This window comes from Neofelis nebulosa, chromosome 8, assembly GCF_028018385.1.
Source record: "Neofelis nebulosa isolate mNeoNeb1 chromosome 8, mNeoNeb1.pri, whole genome shotgun sequence".
Classification (NCBI taxonomy): domain Eukaryota; kingdom Metazoa; phylum Chordata; class Mammalia; order Carnivora; family Felidae; genus Neofelis; species Neofelis nebulosa.
Window position 1 is genome coordinate 105,561,867 of NC_080789.1, and position 26,937 is coordinate 105,588,803.

Genomic DNA, 26,937 nt, shown 5'->3' on the forward strand with positions numbered 1-26,937 from the left:
TATTTAAACAGGTTTTCATAAAATCTCCTCAATTTCCTCAGCACTTCTACTTAATAAAAGCATATCAAGGTATCAGAATAAAGAAAGACTTTCTAGACCACTTGAAAGTCAATTTCTATAAATAAAATACACCATGTCATCCTTCCTATACACAAACACTCTTTGTAGAGAATGAATACTGAGCACTGTCCACAATACAGCTCAAGAATTTAGATTCTTATTCTCTCATTCACAAGGTATACGTGAGTATAACTTAGGGGAAGAGTCAATGTAAATGGACAAAGCAAGGTTAACATTACATAAACGAAAGCTGCAACTTTAAATTTACCATCCAGTCTTCTAACCAAATGAACTAACCAAATGGCATACTAATACATAACGAGATAAAAAAGTGCAAAACTAAAAATAAATCCTTTCCCTCCTGACACATCTCAGAACACTTACAAAGTTAACAGAGAGAGTTCCTTTCCGTTGTCTCATTTGCATGTTAAATGCGTCTGACCTGTTGGTAACTTTTCGTCTTCGGGAGACCTCATCTTGAAATAAAAATAGTTATATAATAATAGTAAAAACTAATGTTGAGAGCTTACTCTGGACCAGACACTACTTAAAATTATTTAAATTAAATCTCACAACACTATGAGGTAGATATGCTACTATCCCCATTGAAGATAAAGAATCTAAAGTATAGAGAAGTAACTTGCCCAAAATCATAAAGCCAGTCAGAGGCAGATTTGGGAATCCATTCCAGGCAATCAAGCTCTAGAGAGCTTAACTACTAATTCTATACTGCCTGTATGTAGTACTTATCAGGGACTAACTTGAGACTAGTTTTCAGATCACTGCCAGCCAATGCATTAAGTACAAGAATGAAAAAGACAATTAAATGCTTAATTCTTAAAAGGGTGATAATAAATATCATAAGGTATTTGGTAAGTCCTATCACACTGAATGTTTTTAGAGTGATGGGACAATATTATCTGATCCTCCAGAGTTCTTGTCCACAATCTGAATTGGATCATGAAATGGATAATAACTAATGTGACTTGTGATTATAGCACTTCATTAAATTCATATATACTAAAAACAAATCCAACACAACCTTTGTTAAACTGAGTTTTCAAATTGACATGTACATAGAACAGCAAAACTTGACCTTTACATTAGAAATTTTACTCACAAGAAGTTTCAAACATACTAAGCTGAGAGTAACTAGGCTTTCTTCACAGTTTTTTTAAAATGAAGTGTCATAATGTATCAAGATAATTATGGAAAAACAACAAAGTTGGAATTAGAATGTAAGTCATGAACTCCCGGCAGTACATGTCAATAGTAAAGGTCACGGAACCCTGTCTCTGAATTTAAAAGCTTTAGATCACCAAGTAAGAACCATTTATTTCACCACTCTCTCATAAACTAAAGCATTCAGAAACTATAAATTTCTGTGTCACGTATCAGACATAAAAATGAAAATTTATCTCTTTCAAATATAAAAATTCAATAAAATATGGTTCCTCAAGTCTTAAATTCAAGATTATCTGCCATAAAGGGTGATCTAAAAACCATACTGCAAGTTTACACTCAAGAAAATCCCAAGGCAGACCGCAATTCAAATATTATTTTTATTACCTTATTTCTTTTCATGACCAAATAACAGATTTTACCTTCTTTATCTTTTGCTCCCATTGCTAGGCCCACAACCTTAGGGCCAGCCCCAAAAATTCGAAGTTTCTTCAGTTCCGTGTTTCTATTCACCTCTCCAGATTCTGACTAAAACAATAAACAAAACTCGTATTATCTAATTATTCTGATTCATATATTTATTTTCCTAACCAAGAAAAATGTCAAGATCCTCTTCAAAATGAGAAAAAAATTAACTGATTTCTTCTCTCTAAATCCACTCACTGCCTCATTACAACAGTTGAACAGTCATCCAAGCACTATGCAACACCCAGCTTCCTTTCAACAAAAGAAAATCTATCTCTAAGAAAAGCACAGTTGTCAATTAAGTTCTGTCCAGAGACAAATAATACTGGTAATAACCAATATAATACTGGTAATAACTCAACAGAGATCCTCACTTCTAACTTGCTAATGGACATCCTTCTTTGAACAGAAGGCAGTATGCCTAGTCCATGAGATGAATGATTATCCTAAGCCAATCATGCCATTTCTCATTATTAGTGATGACCTAGCCAGAGGTAGAAATGTTACCCTGGTCTAGCCAATGAGACACAAAGAAAGTCTACTGGAAGTCTTTTGGGAAGATGTTCATCTTCTAATAAGAAAAAGCTTCTGGAAGAGTAAGCCTTTTGTCCCAACTTCCTTCCATACTGCTAGGAGATTCACCTGGTGAAAGTATGGTGCTGGACTATGCAGCAACCACAATGCAATTAGGAAGAAATATATTACCCACACACTGAAGAAAGCAAGGCAGAAAGATGGAAAGAGCCTGGCCCTTCATGGCAATGTGCAGTTGCTGCATCAATCCTAGAACTACCTATACCTGTAAATCTTATGTGAAAAACGTGTCCTTATGTGAAAACTGTGTTGTTAATGTTTAAACTGATGTCATTTGGCATTCTAGTACTTGAAGACGAGAGCATCCTGGTAGACACAAGTGTTACATCATGAATTCAGATGGCCCATACGCTCTGAATGTACACTAAATAAATAACCAAAATTTACTAAAAATATAGTCAGTAAGAATAAAAATAAACCAGGACAAAATACAGACTACCTTATGATCATATAAGAACCAAACTACCTATGATCATATAAGAGCCAAACTAACCAAAATGGCATTTTAATACACATAAACTTTGATTTGATTATACTAATTTAAGTATAATGGAGAAATTGGCTCAAACTTAGTGTCACTAATGAGACATATTGGCATTATGGGCTTCATTCTAAAGTATAAATATGCTAAGGATTTGATAACCCTTCACAAACTGTTTTCTTTTTTTTCCTTGTAAATTATGCTTTAATTTCTGCAATCAGATATGATGCAATGAGATACAAGTATAAACTTTCATTGTACCTCCAGAAAATAAAAAGCACATTTATACAGATATAGCCCAACAGCTTATTCCCTTAAAAAAAAAAAAGTTTTGAATGTAATTAAAGGTAATTTATCTTCAGTGTAAAACCTTGAATGTATAAACGAGCTTTCAAAAAGCTCACTAATGAGGTTGCAGATGAAAAACAACTCTAGCAGAGAAAAGCAAGTGATGTGATAGAAGAAGGGGGAGTGGGATATCTTTCATAACTTGTTTCTTGTTTAAGAGACTGATGGAAGGCTTGTCAAAGACACTGAGCTAGAAAATAACAAACGAAAAATGGATTTAGAAAAGGTAATAATGTTTGAGGTGTACTGAATTCAGCATACCTGCCGTGGCCACCAAGAAGTACACGTGTATACGTATATTCTACACACACACACATCCCAGGTAAACAGAAAAGAAACATGGTGTCAAGACATATTTAGGAGAGTTAGGCGCCTGGGTGGCTCAGTCAGTTAAGCTTCTGACTTCAGCTCAGGTCATGACCTCGTGGTTGATGGGCTCAAGCCCCACTCTGGGCTCAGTGCTAACAGCTCAGAGCCTGGAGCCTGCTTCAGATTCTCTGTCTCCCTCTCTCTCTGTCCCTCCCCTTCTTGCGTTCTGTCTCTCTCTCCCTCTCAAAAATAAATAACCATGGTGTCAAAACATATTTAGGAGTCTTGGGGCACCTGGATGTCTCAGTCAGTTAAGCATCCAACTCTTGATTTCAGCTCAGGTAGAGATCTCACAGTTCATGCGTTCAAGCCCCACAGCAGGCTCTGTGCTGACAATGTGGAGCCTGCTTGGGATTGTCTCTCTCTCTCTCCCTATCTGCCCTTTCCCCGCTCACTCTGTCTCTCTCTCAAAATAAACTTAAGAAAAAATTTTTAAAAATAAAATGAAATAGAATAAAATAAAATTAAATAAATAAATAAATATTGAGAATTTAAGATACAACAGGGCACCTGGGTGACTCAGTCAGTGAAGTGTCCAACTTCAGCTCAGGTCATGATCTCAAGGTTCATGAGTTCAAGCCCCATGTTGAGCTCTGTGCTAACAGCTCAGAGCCTGGAGCCTGCGTCAGATTCTGTGTCTGCCTCTCTCTCTCTACCCCTCCCCCATTCATACTCTGTCTCTCTCTCTCTCTCTCTCTCTGTCTTTTTCTCTGTGAAAAATAAACATTTAAAAAAATTATTTAAAAAACATTAAAAAAAGATTTTAAGATATAAAACAGATGAACATAAGGGAAGGGAAGCAAAAATAATATAAAAACAGGAAGGGGAACAAAACATAAGAAACCCTTAAACAGAGAGAACAAACTCAGGGTTGCTGGAGGGGTTGTGGGTGGGGGCATGGGCTAAATGGGTAAGGGGCATTAAGGAGGACACTTGTTGGGATAAGCACTAGGTGTTATATGTAGGGGGTGAATCACCAGACTCTACTCCTGAAATCATTATTGCACTATACGCTAACTTGGATGTAAATTTAAAAATAAATAAATAATAGGGGCACCTGGGTGGCTCAGTCGGTTAAGCATCCGACTTCAGCTAAGGTCACGATCTCGCGGTCTGTGAGTTCGAACCCCGCACCAGGCTCTGTGCTGACAGCTCAGAGCCTGAGGCCTGCTTCAGATTCTATGTCTCCTTCTTTCTCTGTCCCTGACTCACTTGTGCTCTGTCTCTCTCTCTCTCTCTCTCTGTCTCTCTCAAAAAAAAAGTAAACATTGGGGAGCCTGGGTGACTCAGTCGGTTAAGCGTCCGACTTTGGCTCAGGTCATGATCTCGCGGTCTGTGGGTTCAAGCCCCGCGTCGGGCTCTGTGCTGACAGCTCAGAGCCTGGAGCCTGTTTCAGGTTCTGTGTCTCCCTCTTTCTCTGACCCTCCCGTGTTCATGCTCTCTGTCTCAAAAATAAATAAATGTTAAAAAAAATTTTTTTAAAAAGTAAACATTAAAAAATAAATAAATAAATAATGAAGTAAATAAATTAACATTAAAAAAAATTTTTTTAAAGACATATTTAGGAGTCTTGAGTGTATAGGTAGTACCTGAAATCACAGAGTAGATACACAGCTAGGGAGACTAAAGATAGGAAACGACTAAAAACACCAAGTAAAAGGCAATGAGAAAAGAGAACAAAGATGACTAAGGAAAGGTCAGAGAGTGAAGACAATAAGCAGGAGAGAGGCATCATGAAAGCCAAAGAAAAATCAAGATAACTAAATTTCAAGGAGAGGAGTCAACAATCATATTAAATGTATATGTGACCAGAGATGAAGTAGGATAAGAAATTAAAAAAAAAAATGTACTCAGCTTCTGACAATTATTAACTCAGTGGTAACTTAGGCAGTGCAGTTTCAATAAAATGATTTTACTCAATGTCAGATTACAGAGTATAAAAGCTAAGCAAAGAGGCACCTGGGTGGCTCAGTTGGCTGAATGCCCAACTTTGGCTCAGGTCATGATCTCACAGTCTGAGTTCCAGCCCCTCACTGGGCTCTGTGCTGACAGCTCAGAGCCTGGAACCTGCGTTGTATTCTGTGTCTCCTCTTTCTCTGCCCCCCACCCCAACCCACTTATGCTCTTTCTCTCTCAAAAATAAAAAAATAAAAAAGTAAAAAAGCTACACAGATACTGAGGAAACAAGACAACACAGACTATTTTTCAAGAAACTTCACTTAGAGGGGCACCTGGGTGGCTGTCAGTTGGGCATCCGACTTCGGCTCAGGTCATAATCTTGTGGTTTGTGAATTTAAGCCCCATGTTGGGCTCTGTGCTGACATCTCAGAGCCTGGAGCCTGCTTCAGATTCTCTCCCCCTCTCTCTGCCCCTCCCCTACATGCGCTCTGTCTCTCTCTCTCAGAAATAAATACTAAAAAAAATTTTTTTTAATATAAAAAAAATGAAGTTCATTTAGAGAGGCAAGGAGTAAGGCACTATCTAGGAAGGGAGTTTTTGTTTTAAGATGATACATAAACATGTTTACACTGGGGGTAAAAGAAGATCCAAGCAGACAGAGAAGGTAGGAGAGAAAGATTTCACAACTGGTAATATTGAAATCACTAAAGAAGCCAGAAAGGATGGATGTGGAAGGATTATCCTTAGAGACAAAGGTACCCTTTGCCCACTGAGATTGGCAGAAATTAAGAATGAATACTAACAATTCTGTGTATGGGGCAAGAAGTTGAAGGAGTTCTACCAGAAAGCCTTTATTTTCTTTCTGAAACTGAAGACTAGGAATGAGGCAGATTTGGCAATACAGTAATTAGGGATAAATTGAGAGTTGAAGAAATTCTTTTCTTTTTTTTAATGTTTATTTATTTTAAGAAAAAAAAAAAAGAGAGAGAGAGGGAGCACACATACCCAAGACAGGGAGGGACAGAAAGAGAATCCCATGCAGGCTCTGCACTCTCAGCTCATATCTCACCAAGTGTGAGATCCTGAGCCAAAATCAAGAGTTAGATGCTTAACTGACTAAGCCACCCAGGCGCCCAAGAGTTATAGAAAAATTTTTTTTAATGTTTGTTTATTTTTAAGAGAGAGACAGAGTGTGAGTGGGGTGCGGCAGAAAGGGAGACACAGAATCTGAAGCAGGCTCCAGGCTCTGAGCTGTCAGCACAGAGCCTGACACAGAGCTCAAACTCACAAGCTGTGAGATCATGACCTGAGCCAAAGTTGGACACTTAACCAACTTAGCCACAAAGGCGCCCCAAGAAATTCTTGCTGGCTCAGTCAGAAGAGAATGTGATTCTTGATCTCAAGGTTGTTGAGTTCAAGCCCCACAGTGGGTGTAGAGATTAAATAAATACATACACATACACATACACACACACACACACACACGAACGAACGAATGAATGAATGAATGAATAAAATGAATGAGGGAATGAATGAATAGATCTTTGGGGAAAAAAAATTCTAAAATAGTCCTACTTTCTACCTGATATCAACCAATCTGACTACAGTGACAATTATTACAATAGGTAAAACATTCTATGTTGTCCTTTTCTTATAATATGTACAGGCAATCAGCAGCAGGACTTTTTCTGGTTTCAGATGGAACATCAAAAAATTTCATCACAAGCTGGCCAATGATTAGATGTGCAGGGCCACTTGGGGCAACTCTTCAAAAGTGAATCATCATGTCAGAGACTAGTCTTCAACTGTTTCAGGTCTTAAAATAGAATCATCACTATATACCCAAAGATGATCAGAACTTCTGAGATCAACCACAGTAATAAAAATCTAAACCAGAGTTTACCAATTTATAATGGTTTATAATTAGGAATTTCTACTGATATGTGCGCCTGGGTGACTCAGTCAGTTAAGCATCCGACTCTTGATTTCAGCTCAGTTCATGATCATACGATCTGAGTCCTGTGTCAGGCTCTGCCCTGACAGTGCGAAGCCTGCTTGGGATTCTCTCTCCCCCTCTCTCTGCTCCTCCCCTACTTGTTCTCTGTCTCAAAATAAATAAACATTAAATAAAAATTTTTGAAGAAAGAATTCCTACTATGATAAATGTAAGTTATAAATACTATGTAATTATAATAAAATATAACTAAATTATGAATTACTGATTTATATTATATATTGATAACTCACTAATTAATGAATATGTTATAACTTATAATTCACTTTCCAATGAATTTCTATTAAATTCACACTCCTCATTCAAGACACTTACTTTCTGTTATCAAAGTACTTAAGAAGCTAAATTATTATTAAGGAGATTATTTAAGGAGCATAAATTCGGGGGTGCCTGGGTGCCTCAGTCAGTTAAGTGTCCAATTTTGGCTTGGGTCACGATCTCACAGTTCATGAGTTCAAGCCCCACATTGGGCCATTGGGCTCTGTGCTGACAGCTCGGAGCCTAGAGCCTGCTTCAGATTCTGGGTCTCCCTCTCTGTCTATCCCTCCCCAACTCGTTCTCTCTCTTTCTCTCTCTCAAAAATAAATAAACATAAAAAAAAAAAAAAAAAAGAGGGGCGCCTGGGTGGCTCAGTCAGTTAAGTGTCTGACTTCAGCTCAGGTCATGATCTCGCAGTTTGTGAGCTCGAGCCCCACGTCGGGCTCTGTGCTGACAGCTCAGAGCCTGGAGCCTGCTTCCGATTCTCCTCATCTCTCTGCCTCTCCCATGTTCATCCTCTGTCTTTCTCTGTCTCTCAATAATAAACATTAAAAAAAATTTTAATAAATAAAATAATATAAAATAAAGAACATGAATTCAGAGCAAAGAAAGCTGCCATGGCATGAAAGACAGATATCCCCTGAGCTCTAGAAAAGCAAGATGAAATATCACTACCTTCCTTTCTACTAACAGAACTCCTCACAACCCTAGATCCAATAAGTCTTATTAATAATGAATAGACCAAGTCCCTTCTCTGATTCCCACTTTCTTTTGTTTTTTTAGTGTTGATTTATTGACTGAGAGAGAGAGTGCATGAGCAGGGTAGGAGCAGAGAGAGGAGAAAGAGAATCTGCTGCTTGATTCCACAAACTGTGAGATCATGACATGAGTGGAAATTCAAGAGTCAGATGCTTAGCCTACTGAGCAACCCAGCCCACCCAGCCACCCACCCCCCTCCATTCCTACTTTCAGTGGGAACCACTTCCATTCTTACAACACAATGTTTCTTTAGATATATTAAAATCAATGATTAGGATCAAGTTAAGCTGCTCTTCTGATCCAACCACAGGTTAAATGAAACATATCTAAGAGTTATAAGGGCATCTCACTGTCAACCTACAGACCTGTCTTTACCAACAACTTTAAAAAATGTAACTTTGAGGGCCACAAATGGGAATGGGAAAAGGAGGACAAGGAAATACAAAAAGGAAATTAAGGTATTTTTTTTCTGAAAAAATTACTTTAGGCTACAGGAACACTCTAGAAGTTAACAATGGAATGGTTCAGACACAAGCTCATACTCTAGCTTTTAAAGGAATGAGTGAAAAATAAAACCACCCTCTCCTACTCCTCTCACTTCTACTAACCATGAAAATATACTACAGATCATCAGCATGTCTATAACACTGGCCCTACAATACCCAGTCACCCTCTGATTTGTCATCCCTCTCAAAAACTGTTCAAAATTAACAAAAAGCTTGCTACATCAAATCAAACTGAATTTTATAATTTCTTCCCTGTTTATTGTAAAAGTAAATGAAAAACAGGCCTCTTCAAGTTCTAAACAACAACAGTATGTGACTGCCTCCAATAACCACATAACTGTTCTGCAGTCAATGCACTTAAAACGCATGTTAAAAATGATCCATGGAAGCTGATACCTGAGACTTGACACGTCTTGTTCTTTTCGGCAGAATGTTCACTCTTGTGCCTGGCTCTGGGGAAGTTTGGACATCACTGCCAAGAACCTCAGGCTCTACTTTTTCCTTTAGATCTAAATTAGGCATTTGTACACCCTAAAGAATCAGAGCACACAAAGAGAGCAGATTCATTGATAAGAAGTCAGATTTGAGAATCAGGAGAAAAATAATAAATTTCCAATAAATCCCCAAAATTACATGAAAGCAGGTGATAGTTCTACCCACCAATTGATCTACAGATTCAAGACAATCCCTATCAAAATCCTAGCAGGCTTTTGTTGTAGAAATTGAGAAGTCAGTCCTAAAATTTATGTGGAAATGCAAATTGTTTGGAAATTCTGAAAAAAGTAGAACCAAGTTGGAAGACTTATACTACTGGATATCAAAACTTACTATAAAGCTATAGTACTCAAGACAGCACAGTATTAGTATCAGGGTAAATATATGGATCAAAGAACAAAACGGAGACCAGAAATAAACCTACATTTATAGTCAACTGATTTTCAACAAAGGTGTCAAGATAAATGGGAAAATTTAAACAAATGATACTGGTACAACTGGATATTCCTAACAACCCCCCACAAACGAACTTACACTTTTACCTCATACTACACACACACACACACACACACACACACACACACACCCTGAAAATGGATCTCATACCTAAATATAAAAGTTAAAACTATAAAACTTCTAGATGAAAACAAAAAGTAGCTTTGGGGCCTTGGGTTAGGAAAAGATTTCTTAGGACAATAAAAGCACAATCCATAGAAGCAGGGAGGAGGGAAATCAATAAACTACTCTTCAAACAGACACCATTATAAAAATGAAAAGGCAAACCACAGACTAGCAGAATATATTTGTAAAATCATATATCTGATAAATGACTTGTATCCAGATTATATAGCAAACTCTTAAAAGAAGTGTAAGATGACAAACAACCCAATAAAAAAAAGGTCGGAACAGACACTTCATCAAGGAAGATATGCAAATGCTAATATGCACATGAAAAGATGCACACCATTGATCATTAAGGAAATGAAAATTAAAACCACAATGAGATACCACTACACACCCACTAGAATGGCTATAAGCAAAAAAACTGACAATATCAAGTGTTGGCAAAGACGAAGAAACTGGAGGCCTCTACATTACTGGTGGGAATGTAAAATGGTTCAGCCACTTTGAAAAACAGTTTGGCAGTTTCTTAAAAAGTTAAACATAAACTTACCATATAACCCAGCAATTCCACTCCTAGGTATCTACCCAAGAGAAATGAAAACATATGTCCACACAAAGACTTATACATGAATATTCATAGCATTTATTCATAATAGCCATAAACTGGAAACAATCTAACTGCCCACCAACTGGTAGATGGATAAACAAATATGGTATATCTATACAATGGAATATTGTCAGCCATAAAAAAGAATGAAGTACTAATACAGGCTAAAACATAGATGAACCTTCAACATTAGGCTAAGTGAAAGAAGCCAGACACAAAATTATATTGTATGATTCCATCTTTATGAAATTTCTACAAAGGCAAAAAACTACAGAGCCAGAAAGCAGATCAGCTGTTACCTGGGTTTGAGGGTAGGAATAGGAACCAACTACAATTAAACACAAAGGAACTTTCTGGGCTGATGGAAATATTCTAAAACTGAATTGTGGTGATTACTGCATAAATATGTAATTTATTAAATTTATTCAGTATCTACAATGACTGAATTCTATGGTATGCAAATTATACCTCGATAAAGCTGTTAAAAAAAATACATGAAACCAAGAGGAATTTTTCAAAAAGCTTAAGTCATGAGGATTTATTTTAAATAAATAAGAAAATAGCCTTCATTCCCATTAGCCTTTATCTTGTAAACCACCAAAAACAGCCGCAATTTTTAAACTACACCTTGCTATCCCAAATTTTGGTACCAGGAGAAATTTAACTTCCTATACTTAGTAAACTGCTAACTTGTTATGGTGAACACAGTCTAACATTCAAATTTGGCCCACTGGATTTATCCACTCCTAAAAAAAAAAAAAAAAAAAAAAATGATGCATCTCACCATAAGGCTGACACCAGATTGGAAAAGCTCATACGGGTAGAGAATTCTTTCATAGTGTGACTTCAAAAGAGACCCAGTTCCTTTTCCTGGCAGATATCCCAAGCGACTACCCACTTTAGACCATTTCTTCTCCTTGGTGACCATTTCAAAACCTCCTTTGCTGGCAACAATCTGAAAACAAAGTAAACATTATTTAAGAAAAAAACACAGATTCATGTATTCTGACTCTATATCTGTCTGCTAAATACAAAAATTATTCTGAGCTTACATTTCTAATTTCCTTTCCACGATACCCATAAAATTGTAACTTGTCAACACTTAAAGTATGAAATAAAGACAATGATTTTTTGAAGTTTTAATGTTGCGTCTATTTTCCATGAACTAGGCACTCAAAAACATTTCATGATTTACACTTTGTACGTTACATACCTTGAGAAAACTAAACAGGTTTATGTACTCAATATCCACAAGGAACTCAAAATATAAAATATGAATTAAAAACAGACCAAAAATGAACGTAAGAATAAATGTTAAGTTAAAGGGCGCCTGGGTGGCTCAGTTGGTTAAGTGTCTGACTTCGGCTCACGTCATGATCTCACGGTTCATGGGTTTGAGCCCCACCTCAGGCTCTGTGCTGACGTTCAGAGCTTGGAGCCTGATTCGGTTCTGTGTCTCTCTCTCTCTCTTTGCCCCTCCCCTGCTTGCGCTCTGTCTCTCCCTCTCTCTCCTCTCTAAAAAATAAACATTAAAAACAAAATTTTTTTAAAGAATAAATTAAGGGGCGCCTGGGTGGTTCAGTCAGTTAGGCCACTGACTTTGGGTCAGGTCATGATCTTGCACTCTGTGAGTTCAAGCCCCACATCGGGCTCTGTGCTGACAGTCTGCTTCGGATTCTGTGTCTCCTTCTCTCTCTTCCCCTCTGCCTCTTATGCTCTCTGTCTCTCTCAAAAGTAAATAAATATTTAAAAAAAAAAAAAAAAGAATAAATTAAGTTAAGGGCGCCTGGGTGGCTCAGTCGGTTGAGCATCTGACTTTGGCTCAGGTCATGATCTCGCGGTCTGTGAGTTTGAGCCCCGCGTCGGGCTCTGTGTTGACAGCTTGGAGCCTGGAGCCTGCTTCAGATTCTGTGTCTCCCTCTCTCTCTGCCTCTCCCCTGCTCATACTCTGTGTCTCTCAAAAATAAGTAAATGTTAAGGAAAAAAAGGGATAAATTAAGCTATAAATTAAGTTATATAGGACACAAAATGAACATAAATCATGAATTAGAAAATGTACTAAATACCTTACAGAATTTAACAAAAACGTCAAGCAAACAGGGGCACCTGAATGGCTTAGTCAGTTGAGCATCCAACTCTTGATTTTGGCTCAGGTCATGATCTCAAGGTCATGAGATCAAGCCCCATGTGGGACATGGAGCCTGTTTGGGATTCTCCCTCTCCCTCTGTCCCTCCTACCCCAAAAGAGAGGAAAGAAAGAAAGAGGAAACAAAAGAAAAATGTCAAGCAAACAATGGATTCAGAGGATATTTTGGAAAAGGCTATACTTTTTCAAAAGGAGAAGTTTTACATGGAAGTTTATGAAGGAATGATGGAGAAAAATCAGATTACAGTAGCAGACTTACTAGAGAACATACCATAGAATGTATTAATGTAGGAAAAGATGAGATAAACTGGCCAATGTGGCTGAATGCTCCCATCAAATGAGGCACCAAATAGGGGCACTGGGGTGGCTCAGTCAGTTGAGCACCCAACTTCAGCTCAGGTCATGATCTTGTGGCTCGTGAGTTGGAGCCCCACATCAGGCTCGCTGCTGTCAGCACAGAGCCCACTTCAGACCGTTGTCCAACCTCTCTCTGTGCCCCTCCCCTCTTCACACTCTCTCTCTCAAAAATGAATAAACATTTTTTCAAAAAGACACTATATAGAATACACATGTATCAAGGTTCCCTGTCTTCCAGAAGTTGATACTGTATGTCTCAGACAGTCTTCAGTTGACTAACAACAGAATAAAAAGGACTGTGACATAATCATTTAACTCAAAAAAAAAAAATTTTTCCTCTTTGAGTATATACTACTGTATTTCTCTGTATCAAAAAAAAAGTTAAGAGAGGGGTGCCTGGCTGGCTCAGTCGGTGGAGCAGGAGACTCTTGATCTCAGGGCCATGAGTTTGAGCCCCACATTGAGCACAGAGCTTACTTTAAAAAAAAAAAAAAAAAAGTTAAGAAACAAGTTAAACATAGAATTACCATATGATCCAACAATTGCACCCAAAAGAACTGAAAACAAGGATTTAAACAGATAGCTGCAAACCAATGTTCACAGCAACATTATTCACAATAGTCAAAAGGTAGAAACAATCCAAAGGTCCATCAGGAGATGAATAAACCAAATGTGATATACATACAATGGAATATTATTCAGCCTTAAAAAGGAATAAAATTAATACACGTGACATGATGAACCCTGAAAACATTATGCTAAGTAAAATAAGCCAAACACAAAAAAATGAATATTTTATGATTCCACTTATATGAAACACCTAGAATAAGCAAATTTATAGAGAGGGGAAGTAGAATAGAGGTCTGAAGGAAGAGTGGAAGTTCTGGAAACGAAGAACAGTGATGGTTGTATATTGTGAATGTACTTAATGCCACTGTACCCTTAAAAAATGGTAACTTTTATGTTACACAGATTTTACCACAACTTTTTGTAAAAGGCTAAGAACATGGACTCTGGAGCCAGATTTCCAAAGTTCAAATCCCAGCTCTACTACTTAATAATTGTATGACCTTGGGCAACTTATACAATGTGTCTTGGAGTATTCACTATTATTAAAATATTAATAATTTAACAGCACCCACACTTTATTATGAGGCAGTTGTGAAGACAAACTAAATAAAACATGAAAAACCAGGACAAAATAAGCACTGTATCAATGTGAGCAGTATTGTAATATCTACGTGTGTGGGCAGGAAGTATGCGTGTTATAAATAAGCAAATGTTTTCAGTGCTTGTGCTCTACAACGCTATTATAGACGAAGATGAACTTATACCAAAGCAAAATTTCCCTCTACAGAAGTATGTGAAAGCTTGGTAGAAAACACATAAGTTCACATGCACAAGAGCTGAACACATCTCTAATTCCTTAGCTGTTTTTATCACACCCTCAGAGAAGCCCCCTCTGAGGCTAACCAGGGAAATATTATAAAGAGAAGAAAGTTTATTTTTCCAATTTTGCAGTGTAGAGAAAGACACAATGAAGGTGTTTTAGAGGGCTGTCTGGAAGTAAGCAGATGAAGCAGAATGCCTTTCATTCATATTTTCCAGTGCTTCTATACTGTCAGCTACTGTTCTAGGTGCTTGAGACACATCTGTGAATAAAACAAAGATCTTTACCTTCGTGGTGCTTACATTTTAGGGTGAAAAACAGGCAATACACATAATATGTAAATTTGAAAGTAATAAATCCTGTGGAAGAAATTTTAAAAACCAGTTAAAAGGCCTCACACGTAGCAGAGTGAAGGTTAACTGAAGTATTAAACAGTCACAAAAAACTTGATTACAAAGGTGAAATGTGAGGAAAGACTCCTTCAAGGTGAGGCAGTTACCCAAACAGATACACAGGGAATAGTAAGAGGAAGGGCCCCATGTTAGAATCATGCCTCAAGTGTTTGAGGAGCAATAAGGAAGCCACTGTGGCTGAAGCAAGTGGGGAGAAGTTAGAAAGGAAAACAGAAGCTCTCTTAGTAATCTTTATTATACAATTATCACCATTACATTACACAATACTCTATATTCAAAGCACTTCAAGCTCAATTTCCATTAGTAATGATATATCTTCATGGATCCAGTAATGCTTTCCCACCCAGTTTTAAGATGATTACTGGCATGCAGCTGTGAAAATAACAGCACAGAGTATAGCCAAGAAATAAGATAAAACTATCTCACAAAGAAATCAAAACTATGACTTTGGCATCATGCATACAACACTCCAACAATCTAACAAGGCCTGATACTGTCAAAACACACAAAACTTTACACTTGGTTTTCTTCAGCTGACAGATTCAAGAATTATCATGTATAATTTCAAAATATAAACCATTTACTCCAAACATTTTGCCATGAAATATATCACACCACTATCACTAGAAAAATATCACTTATGAGCCATGCCCTACAAAAGATGCCATGCACTTAAACTGAACAAAGTGGAGACAAGCCCTTAATCAAAATTTAACCAAAGAGTCATGTTAATCAAGGCCAAAATTTCAGTCCAGTGTAAAACTAAGTCTGGTTAGCAAGAGAATTTTAACAGACATGAAGTAGTAGTGTTCTACTTAAAAGCTCTCTCTCAAGCATCCATTAAAAAGACAGTAAAGGAACAAAAAGGCAAAGGACCAAGAAAAAAGCAGATGTAGAAGTGAAAACCTAGCAGGCAGAACCAAAAACCAACCAAGTACCTTCAACAGAAGAAAGTCAAGGAGAAGCTTTCCAATACAGAACCTGGAAAGGCTTAAGAAATGGAAGCAGCAGTACCTTTAAAATCAGAGATGGCAATAAAACAGAGAACAGGACTGGCTGAAAACCTGTATAAAAGCAATTAGACCTCTCCCAGTCAGCACAGCCGGGCAACTATTGCTCTCTAACCCTAGCAGAAAACTAGAGATTTACTTACAGAGAGTTTGAAAAGAAGGGACTCTACCCTAAGAGAAATATGTAAGCCAACTATAGGATCAGTCTAATAGTCTAATAATCTAGCATCAGGTTATTAGTCTCACATCCAACTAATAAAAGTTCAAAAAGAGAGAAAAGTGGAATTATCAAATACAAAAAAACACAAGAAAAGTTACAAAAACTCAAAGACACGAGTTCAGATTAGAAAAGTTATCAAGTGCAATAAAAAATATTAAATGAGGAGGGGCACCTGGGTGGCTCAGTTAGTTGAGTGTCATGATCTCACTGTCTGTGGGTTCAAGCCCTGAGGGGAGGGAGCTCCACACTGACAGTGCAGGGCCTGCTTACGACTCCCCCCCCCCCAACACTGGCGCACACTTTCTCTCCCTCAAAATAAACTTAAAAAAACTAAAATTAAAAAAACAGGTATTAAATGAGGAAGTGGACATTCTCTCTTCAGAAGAGGTTTCCTGGAGGAGGGTTTTAGAAAGGCTATGAAGGGGGCGCCTGGGTGGCGCAGTCGGTTAAGCGGCCGACTTCAGCCAGGTCACAATCTCGCGGTCCGTGAGTTCGGGCCCCGCATCGGGCTCTGTGCTGACAGCTCGGAGCCTGGAGCCTGTTTCGGATTCTGTGTCTCCCTCTCTCTCTGCCCCTCCCCCGTTCATGCTTTGTCTCTCTCTGTCCCAAAAATAAATAAAAAACGTTGAAAAAAAAAAAATTTAAAAAAAAAAGAAAGGCTATGAAGAAGGCAATAGTGTAGGTATAAATGAAGGAAGACAATATGGCACATTACATGGAGTTAAAAATCAGCTCTGAGACGGAGTGCTACCAAAGTGTTGCTTTTGCTTGGCAATGTCTCCTCCACAGTTATGCCACTGAGAAAGACAGCAAAAGGATGAAAGTCTTAGAATCATTGACTGGAATGATTCACAAATTCCCTTAAGATGATCCTACTTACGATAAACTTAATAAAGACTTAGACAAAAATAAAAGGTAAATGTAAACAGCTTTGTTCATTATTGAATGCTTAGCGGGACTTTACAATTAGTGTGAAAGGTTCTGGACTCTCACTGTTAAGAATGATAGATGAACAAAGACCAAAAATCAAGGAATGGATGTCCATCTGTTAAGTGTTTAAAAAGGTGATTAAAAGCAAAACTTTAAAGGAAACAAACACGTATGTATATAATGAAGATAAACACATACTAATGCATATACCACTGTGAAATCTCAAGGCACTGGGAATAAAGATTACGTTCTATGTCTTCAAGAAAAAGAAAGCCACATAGGAAGGAACAAGAACTAATACAGCATCATTCTTCTCAAAAGCAACACTGGAAGCTGAAAGATCATGGAGTAAAGTTTCAAAACGCTAAAGGAAAACAATTTACAACCTAGACTTTTAAACCCCACCAAACTACTACTAAAGTGTAAGAGTAGACCATTTTTAGACAGGCAAAAAATTTACATTCCATTTACCTTCTTGTTCATGAAACTAACAGAAGAAATGCTTCATCAAAATAGGAGTGAACCAAGTAATAGGAAGATTTGAAACAAGGAGAGAGGCAAAGGGAATCCCCAGAATGATAACAGTGAAAGGAAGTTCTAAGCTGACAGCTAACCTTAAAAAACAAGCAGTCTGGATTGAAGCAGAAAACAGAACTCCAGAGGAATGGCTCCAAGAACAAAGTGAAACTGATAGATTACCTGACAGGTGAAGCATACAGAGAGATTTAAACTGTTGCTGGAAAATCTGAAAACAAATTTTTGATGGTTACAAAGAAATATTACAAAATGAAAACAAGGAGGATTATTAACCCCAAGGAAAATAAAAATTGGTATAAGGAAGCAATCATGGCACACTATAAGGCTCAGGTACAAATAATATTTGTATTTACAGTTAGAGTAAAAATGTTTGATTAATAAAAAATTGATCTAACTACACTAGAATGGAAGAGGGGAATTATGTAAGGATTTAGGTTTCCTACACCCTTTCTCCATCTTTAATGGTAGAAATACAGTGTATAATATTTAAAACTGAAAAATGAACTAGCATGAGTATATTACTTGAAATACAAAAATCAAAATCAGAAATGGCTAGGGGTGGCTCAGTCAGTTAAGTGTTCGACTTCAGCTCAGGTCATAATCTCGTGGTCTGTGAGTTCAAGCCCCACATCGGGCTCTGTGCTGACAGCTCAAAGCCTGGATCCTGCTTCGGATTCTGTGTCTCCCTCTTTCTCTGCCCCTCCCCACTCACACTGTCTCTCTGTCTCTCAAAAATGAATAAACGTTAAAAAAATAAATATAAAAAGAAATGGCTAAAAGAATTGAACATGATTAGCTCTGAGGAGTGGGAATGGGAGTGGAGAGGTGGAGAAGGAAGAATGTTGGTTTTCATTTTAAGCCTTATATTTTAAAAAGTATTACATTGACAAAAAAATTTTAAGGGCTAGAATGAATGTTCCTTGCTGCACTGATTATAAACAGTAATTGTTAATGTCAAACTCCTTTAAATTATAGACATTCTAAGCAATACTTTTTATAATAAAAAATAATACCCAGGAAGACAAATGATTTAATCAACACAGGAAACCATCAAATTGACAATTTAATGACTGAGACTGAAAATTTGCTTCCCATTATAAAGTAGTGGGAATTAAAGTGTTTCAAAATCATGTCTGTAATAACACAAATTCCAGAGATGCTCACCAGCTGTCAGCCAATTATAATCTTTTCTCTTTTTAAGTAAAGGGCATACCTAACAACCTAAACGTATCAGAACTCTCATATATATAAACTCTCACATATTTTCTGTAGTTTTCACCCTGAGCTCCTTGCTACAAAGTAAAATGTCATGGTAACGAAATATTCACCCAATGACAGAGGTCAGAATAGTGATTACCTCTGGGGAGAAGTACTGACCACAAGGGAGACAAAGGAGCCTGCTAGAGCCTGTAAATGTTCTATATCCTGATCTGGGTGGTGGTTACATGAGTGTATACATATATAAAGATTGATCCGGGGCGCCTGGGTGGCGCAGTCGGTTAAGCGTCCGACTTCAGCCAGGTCACGATCTCACGGTCTGTGAGTTCGAGCCCCGTGTCAGGCTCTGGGCTGATGGCTCAGAGCCTGGAGCCTGTTTCCGATTCTGTGTCTCCCTCTCTCTCTGCCCCTCCCCGTTCATGCTATGTCTCTCTCTGTCCCAAAAATAAATAAAAAACGTTGAAAAAAAATTTTTTTTTTAAATAAAAAAAAAATTAAAAAGATTGATCCAACTGTCCATTTAAGATTTGTGCATTGCACTCTAAGTTATCCCCCAACATAAAGAAAAAAAGTTCATGTGGTGAGAAGCAGCAAGCTCACCATTTAGGTGACATTTAGGAAACAAAGTATTATACCGGAAACAAAGTATTATACCGTGCAAACAAAACAACTACAAATCAAAACTTAGATCTACCTCTTAGTTTTACATCTTAGGTTTATAAGCACTTCCAAAGATTAGGGGAAACAGATGTCCATGGGTACTTAAAAGACGAGACTACAATAAACACCAGGACAATCAAACTTAACCTTTCATCACAATATATTTTCAACATATTCTCTTAAGTATTTAAATGAGGTATATTTTACTAGTAGTTTTTCTCTTTGCACAAAAAGAAACTGGGTTTCTCAAGATGGAGTTAAACTGGCAAGATGACAAATACAATACAGAACTGTGAACAACTAGGTATTCAGGCTAGGTTACCTCTAAAGCCCCTTTTTACTTTTGAAATGCTACAATTCAGTAAAACCAAGAATGCAATCTAATTTACCATCAGAATAATGTTAATTTTTTTTTATTTGAGAAAGAGCACACTTGCATGCGCAAGCGGGGGGGGGGGGGGGGGAGAAAGGAAAGGAAGGAGACAGGAGAAAGAGAGAAAGAGAGACAGAGAGAGACAGAGAGAATCCCAAGGAGGCTCCCTGCTGTCAGCATGGGAGCCCAATGCGGAGCTCAAACCCATGAACCATGAGATCATGACGTGAGCTGAAATCAAGAGTCAGACACTAAACCAACTGAGACACCCAAGTATCCTCCAAGTGTTTTTTTAATCTACTCTTTTTTTTTTTTAATGTTTATTTATTTTAGGTATTTATCTTTTAATTGGAAAATTACTGAAACAGGAACAACTTCAATTTGATAGATTATCTGCTTATATAAAATACTTATTCTAGCAAATTCCATAAAACCAAGGTACATGGAGTTTTAGCCAAAAATTACCACAACCCTATTGTTATTAATGATTAATTTTTGAAAATTTCTTTAAACTATCTAAATTGAACCAAACATATTCAGAACTTTAAACAGCATCACATAGCAAAACTTAATAATTAAGCTTTCACTGAATAAAAATGTAAAAAAGAAAAAAAATTCTTAAAATTTTTTAATAAAGACTTTTGTTTATTTATTTTCGAGAGAGAGTGAGAGAGACAGAGCAGGAGCAGGAGAGGTAGAGAGAAAGGAAGACACAGAATCCGAAGCAAGCTCCAGGCTCCGAGCAGTCAGCACAGAGCCTGACACGGGGCTTGAACTCACAAACCATGAGATCATGACCCGAGCCGAAGTCAGATGCTTAACTGACTGAGCCACCCAGGCACACCCTTAACTAAATTTTTATCCTAATGGTTCCCTACAAGACACAAACTCATCCCTCATATTCACATATACTTTGCTCTTTGGTATCATCAATTTTCATACAACTATACTAGATAATTCTCAGGATGGTGTTCAATTATTGATATCAGTACTAAACTTTATCAGATGAAAGAAGCCTATAACCATATTTTAGCATAAGACTACACATCCCAGAATTTTTAGAGCATTCTAACCCGACACTAAATTTAAAATGCATTACAGGGTGCTCAGGGTGCATTACAGGTGGCTCAGTTGGTTGAATGTCCAACTCCTGATTTAGGCTCAGGTAGTGATCCTGAGGTCCTGGGATCAAGACCTGTGTCAGGCTCTGGGGCGCCTGGGTGGCGCAGTCGGTTAAGCGTCCGACTTCAGCCAGGTCACGATCTCGCGGTCCGTGAGTTCGAGCCCCGCATCAGGCTCTGGGCTGATGGCTCGGAGCCTGGAGCCTGTTTCCGATTCTGTGTCTCCCTCTCTCTCTGCCCCTCCCCCGTTCATGCTCTGTCTCTCTCTGTCCCAAAAATAAATAAAAAACGTTGAAAAAAAAAAAAAATTAAAAAAAAAAAAAAAAAAAAGACCTGTGTCAGGCTCTGCAATAAGAGTGGAACCCACTTAAGATTCTCTCTTTCTCTCACTCTCCCCTTCTCCCTCTCCCTCCGCCCCTCCCTCAAGCGTGTGCATGGACACTCTCTCTCTCCCTCTCTCAAAAAATCATAAATTTGTTGCCTTAAAAAAATGTGTTACAAAAAATAATTTTTTTTTGCTGATGTTTATTTATTGTGAGAGAAAAGAGTGAGCATAAGCAGGGGAAGAGCACAGAGAGAAAGAATCCCAAGCAGGCTCCATGCTGCTGTCAGTGCAGAGCCTGACCCAGGGCTGCATCTCATGAACCTTGAGATCGTGACCTGAGCTGAAATCCAGAGTCAGACACTTAACTGACTGAGCCACCCAGATGCCCACAAAAAATAATTTAAGTATGTTTGTCTCATTTTTCCTTGATAGTGAAATCTCCAAAATTAACTCTGTAACTTGAATAACTTTTTATTTCAACACAGTACATCAAAGACATGAAAGACCACTCAAAAATAGATGTTTTGCAAAATTCCTCAGATAATCAAGCTGTCTTTACTCACAAGTCAGAACAATCATACATTTTATTATATTAACAAAACAGGTTTTCAAGGTAATTCAAATGCTCTTGCAGGTCAGTTAGTTCTTTTCACATTAGGAAATATAATGTTACAAAATTAACATAAGTTTAGGTAAAAATCAGTCTAAACTCTTCACTCTTAAGTTTTCAAGCTCTTATTCATTCTGGATAATGCTGGCTTCAGTTAACACTACTTATAGGTATTAATACAATTGATATGTACCACACTCAAGAATGGTGAGCAAATGAATCTCTTTAACAAATTTTCAATTCAGAAGTAGAATAAAAATGGCAAGCTCAACCTAAGACATCGTACCGTCAACACAAGATACTATTAACAGACTGGCATCATTTCTTTTGTATAATGTTTATCAGAATCTACTAGTATGAATCATTAAATGTTAAATCTCATAACAAATTATGAAATAATTTTAAAGGTAACTTCAGAATCGGTCATTTACATTTATTCATGCTTGCATTTCATTGTCAAATCCCACATAGGAAACAATGTTTTCCATAAAGTTTATTGGAAATTTCTAATTTCACAGACTCACTAGGCTCTGCTCCAATTTCTAAACCAAGTACAAGCCTCACCTTGCTCAAAGCGTACAGATCCAGGATTTTTCTCTCCACCACTGGAATCTTCAAGGTAGATCCTTGGAGCTCCCAAAATTTTGCTAACTGATCCAAGAAGTCCAGTCTCACTCTGGTCATTGCCTAAGATTATTAAAAAACAGAAACCAGAAATAGGAATTAAGTTATGGTTGAAAATAAATGAGCTTTACTTAACAAAGGTACTCATCTCTCTAAAGAAATTCGTATCGCTTAGTCCAACCCTGTAAAATAAGACAATAAAGAGAGAAAATAATACTAATAAACTTTATTCACTAAGGCAAAAAAGTCACTCTAATTATGAGAAATGCTCTCATATTTTATCAACCAAAGAAATTTCTTTCTAAGAGTTGGCTTAATTAAGCTAAGCAGAAAATGTAGTAAATCGGATTATTCTAAGCATTCTATCATTTCATCTGTATAAACTATATATACCTCAGGTACACTAACTCTCTACCCCACTGATATTAAGATCCTTCATCAAGTATCTAATTACAAGAAACTTAAAGGGAAAAGAAGTATTAAAATCTCAGAAAATAAATGTTTCAGGAACATCAAGGGAAAAAAACACCTTACTATGACATATTAAACCTCAGCTAAGAATTCTCTTTTGTACTCTGAAACAGTTTTCTACCACACCGAAGTATCTTCTGATAATCCAGCAGACAGGAAAAACAATAATATTTAAATAGACTTCAATTTAGAAAACATAAAAGAGACAAATAATATTTAAAGGGAAATCTTAATAAATCAGATTAAGAGTCCTGGAAAAGTTCTGTTAAAGCCAAATATAACCTTTGAAAACCTTTGATAAAATTTTAAAACCTACTTTCCAAAGACCTCAAACAGAATCTTCCAACATTAACATAAAATTTTCATAGAATAGTAAGTGCCAAAGGAAACAGAACTTGAGAACTCCAGGTCTCTGCAGGTAAGTACTGGATATTTCCACTATGAAAAACACAGTTTCCTGTAATAAAAAAAAAAAAAAAATAGCTTCCCATAATCCCATTTAAGTGGAAAAACTATAACAACTACTTTTTATGATGTGTTTTTATCAGAAACTTCCTTCCATTCAATCTCAATTAACATTAATTCTGAGCCCTGGTACATAAGCTTCTCAAAGTTCTCTACTGGAGCCCTGACATAAACAATGAATCAGGAGGCAGAAATGGTGACACAACACCCACCTCAAGTTCATTCAGGCGCTGGACTCTGGGAGTGAAACGAAAGCTTTTTACTTCACATGCAAATGGAGGTTGCCAATCCTAAAGAGAAAGATTTTTTTTTAAACATACTGATATATAAAGAAAGAATCTATTATTTATTCCCTTAATTTAAAGGATGAGTAGCCACAAATCATGATGACAGCAGGTCAACTTTAAGTCTTTTTCACTGTAGAAATAGAGTAACTTTCTTTAGGTGATATAATTTTAATATTACTTACCTCCAACCACTTATCTATCATATTCTAATTTTAAAATTACTTTATCTATAAACCCTCCTCAAATTTCAACAATCCCACTCTATAACCCAATATTATGCTTTCCCCAATTACTCAAGTATAATGCAGTGAGCTCATGTATCACAACACAGTGTCTAATAAACATCTAAATTTACCAAATTAAAAAGAAAACAGAATTTGAAAGAAACTAAAAAGGGTAAAATAAAAGATTAAAAATCATTTTTAAAGTACTTATATAATTGGATATCTTTTTTTTATTCATGTGTAATGTGACACAGCACTTTACAGTCTATGTTATGTTACATAAATGTTTTGTTCAAAGCCTGGTTTCTCGGCACCCAAATATTAAAAAAAAAAAAAAAAAAAAAAAGTAAGCAAATCCACAGAACAAGCACAATTCCTGATTGGAGTTGTGGTGTAACTGAAATGAGATAGCACAATTTGAGCAGGGTTCTAGAAAAAATACTTTGATTTGGCCTAAATAAGAGTAAATCTACTTAAAAATATGAGAAGTAGTCAAGTATTTTTTTCTTACCTTGGAAACTAAAGAAATCCACCAATATTGAAATTAAATTCTGCTTGCAAACAAGATTTTATTTTTAGTAATAATACGACATACAAACAGATGATATATTATTTCTTTTTTTTTAGTAATAAAAAACATGTATTTTTTTTTTTTTACCTAAAGGAACCCTGAATACAATTTCTAATTCATAAATGGCAACAAAGTTGATGAAAATATGGTTGTTTGAGAAAAATTTCAGTGCTTAAAGTTTTGCTAGTATTAGGTAATTTTGATAGGTAAACAGTTAAATGAAGTTTCTGGAGGATGGTAATGCCCATCATTGATCATAGCAATAGCTTTTAATCCTTTGCTTGTGATTGATAGTCTATAAACCTTAATCAAATTCATTAAGCATAAACAGGTTTAGTAGCATGTCTGGGTTTCAGAATCAGACTGATCTAGGTTCAAAAGCTATTTTGCCACACGCCCAAGATCATATATTTAATAAGTTATGTAACTTATTCAGACCTGTCTCACCTATAAAACAAGACGTTATTTACCTCCTAGGGCTTCAAAGAATATTAAGGGAAATAATCTGTAGGTTTATTATCTAAATCCCTCCTCCTCCTCCTCCCCCCCCCCCCATCTTAAACTCTTTATTCTCTATGGTGCACACACTACTGTGGTAGTCTGTGGTGAGAACAGACACTTTTCAAATGCAACACGCATAAAAGTACTTCATCTTTTATTCTTATAACTAGTAGACAAAACATAAAGTGTCCCTTTAAGAAGCACCGAAGGCAACAGTTCAAATTTAAATGTGCATTAAGTTGCTAGAGGACTTGCTAGAAAAACACGTTCTAGAACTTCCACATCCAGAAACTGACTCTAGTCTGGGAATGAGGCCTAGAGATGTGCATTTTAACAAGCATCTGGTTGAGCCTGGCGCAGGTGGACCAAGAACATCATTTGGAAAACGTTGGTCTTATGGGTAAAGAAAAAAAATCTTTTGACCTTGAGCAAATCACTCAACCTCTTGGGGCACTAATTCCCCCCAAAGGGGAGTACCTGCTTTCTTTACTTTAAAGATTGAGAATTATAAAAAAAACTATAGGCAAAGTTATTTGCAGTAACTGCAATTGATAAATCTTTGAACCTTGGTTCCTATGTCAAAAGATCCAACGTTTTCTTCCACATCTATTACTGACCAATTCCTCTTAAACCTCAAAATTCTGTAATAAATGCTGCTCCTTCTCCTCCCCTGGGAAGACTTTTTCAGTGCGGCAACAGAGTCTAGGGCTCTTGTTTGGTAATATCATCCTAGGGGACAACTACATCTCAGATTACCGTTTAAGAAACCTTAGCCTTGAGATGAGGCCTCCAAATATTTAATAAGTTAAGCATTAATAGGACTTGGTTAAAGAAATAACCAATTCAAGGGCAATTTTTACTATAGCACCATAAGAAGAGAGTACAGTACATGAGGATAAGACATGCCATGTCATAAACTTCAAACACCTTCCTGACCAACGAAAGGCCTGAAGTCTTTTGTTACCCCTGCCTACAGTCAAACAAGAAAAGTACCAGTTCCCAAGTTCTAGGCGGAAAGGCCCCTGGGACACCACTCGCAGGCTCAGACCTTCCTACGTTAAGACTGCAAAAGAAACCAAGGCAAGAACATCCACAAACTTAGCTTCTAGCTGTTGAGAAATGAGAGACAGTAAGTATGAAAGGACAGAAGGACTGAAAAAGTAAAGCTAAAGCACTCTCCCTTCCCTTTCTCCTCGGACTCCGGTACCTTGGGCGGTCGGATTTTGCAGATGCCGGTTTTCTCCGCCAGAGGCCGGATGCGGCCGATAAAGCTGAGCGGGTCTGTGAACTCCTCCCAGCTGGGCTCAAAGACTGGGCACTCCGGTGGGGGCACAAACTCCGCCGCGTAGCCCCCCGGCCCCACGCCTGCCATGGCAATACCGGGGGTGGGGGTGGGGGTCCCCGTGGGGGAACAGGTGGAGAAAGGCTCACTGAAGCCCACCGAACTCTCTCACGTCTCCTGACAGGGGCCGAAGCTCATCTTCTCGGGCAAGAACCGCTCAACACAGGAACCCCACAGTCGCTTCCTCTTCTCGTTTGTTATTGTTTCCTTCGGGGTTTTTCCTCTCTGGGTCAGGACTTTTCCGGAAGTTAATGTACTGTCAAATCCCTCCGCCACCACAGAAACAGAATCCCTCCGCAGCAACGCGATGCCTCGTCGTTTCGCCCTTCTTCTTCCTCCCTTTGCCGGCAATCCGGTGTAGTTCCTTGTCTGCGGAAGTTCCGCGCTGTCCGACGACTTTCAGCTGCACACCCCTGAGGTCGCACGAGCTCACCTCAGGAAAGATAGTGGCGGGGAGAAAGCAGTCAGGGCTCAGGAGGGG

At 37.6% G+C, this 26,937-nt stretch overlaps 1 protein-coding gene across 2 annotated transcripts in view; it reads right to left on the minus strand.

Moving 5' to 3' along the window:
- KDM5A (lysine demethylase 5A) overlaps positions 1-26,937 on the minus strand; it is a 97,374-nt gene extending 70,437 nt beyond the window's left edge. The window contains exons 1-7 of one of the 2 annotated variants that reach the window (XM_058744088.1): positions 26,322-26,936; positions 23,744-23,821; positions 22,536-22,658; positions 11,446-11,616; positions 9,332-9,466; positions 1,665-1,770; positions 445-536 (exon numbers count right to left, since the gene is read on the minus strand). In XM_058744088.1, coding sequence (XP_058600071.1) covers positions 445-536; positions 1,665-1,770; positions 9,332-9,466; positions 11,446-11,616; positions 22,536-22,658; positions 23,744-23,821; positions 26,322-26,486 — 870 coding nt within the window. In that variant the 5' untranslated portion in view covers positions 26,487-26,936. Of the gene's footprint in view, positions 1-444; positions 537-1,664; positions 1,771-9,331; positions 9,467-11,445; positions 11,617-22,535; positions 22,659-23,743; positions 23,822-26,321 lie in introns of both variants that reach the window. The other variant, XM_058744089.1, reaches the window with a different exon arrangement.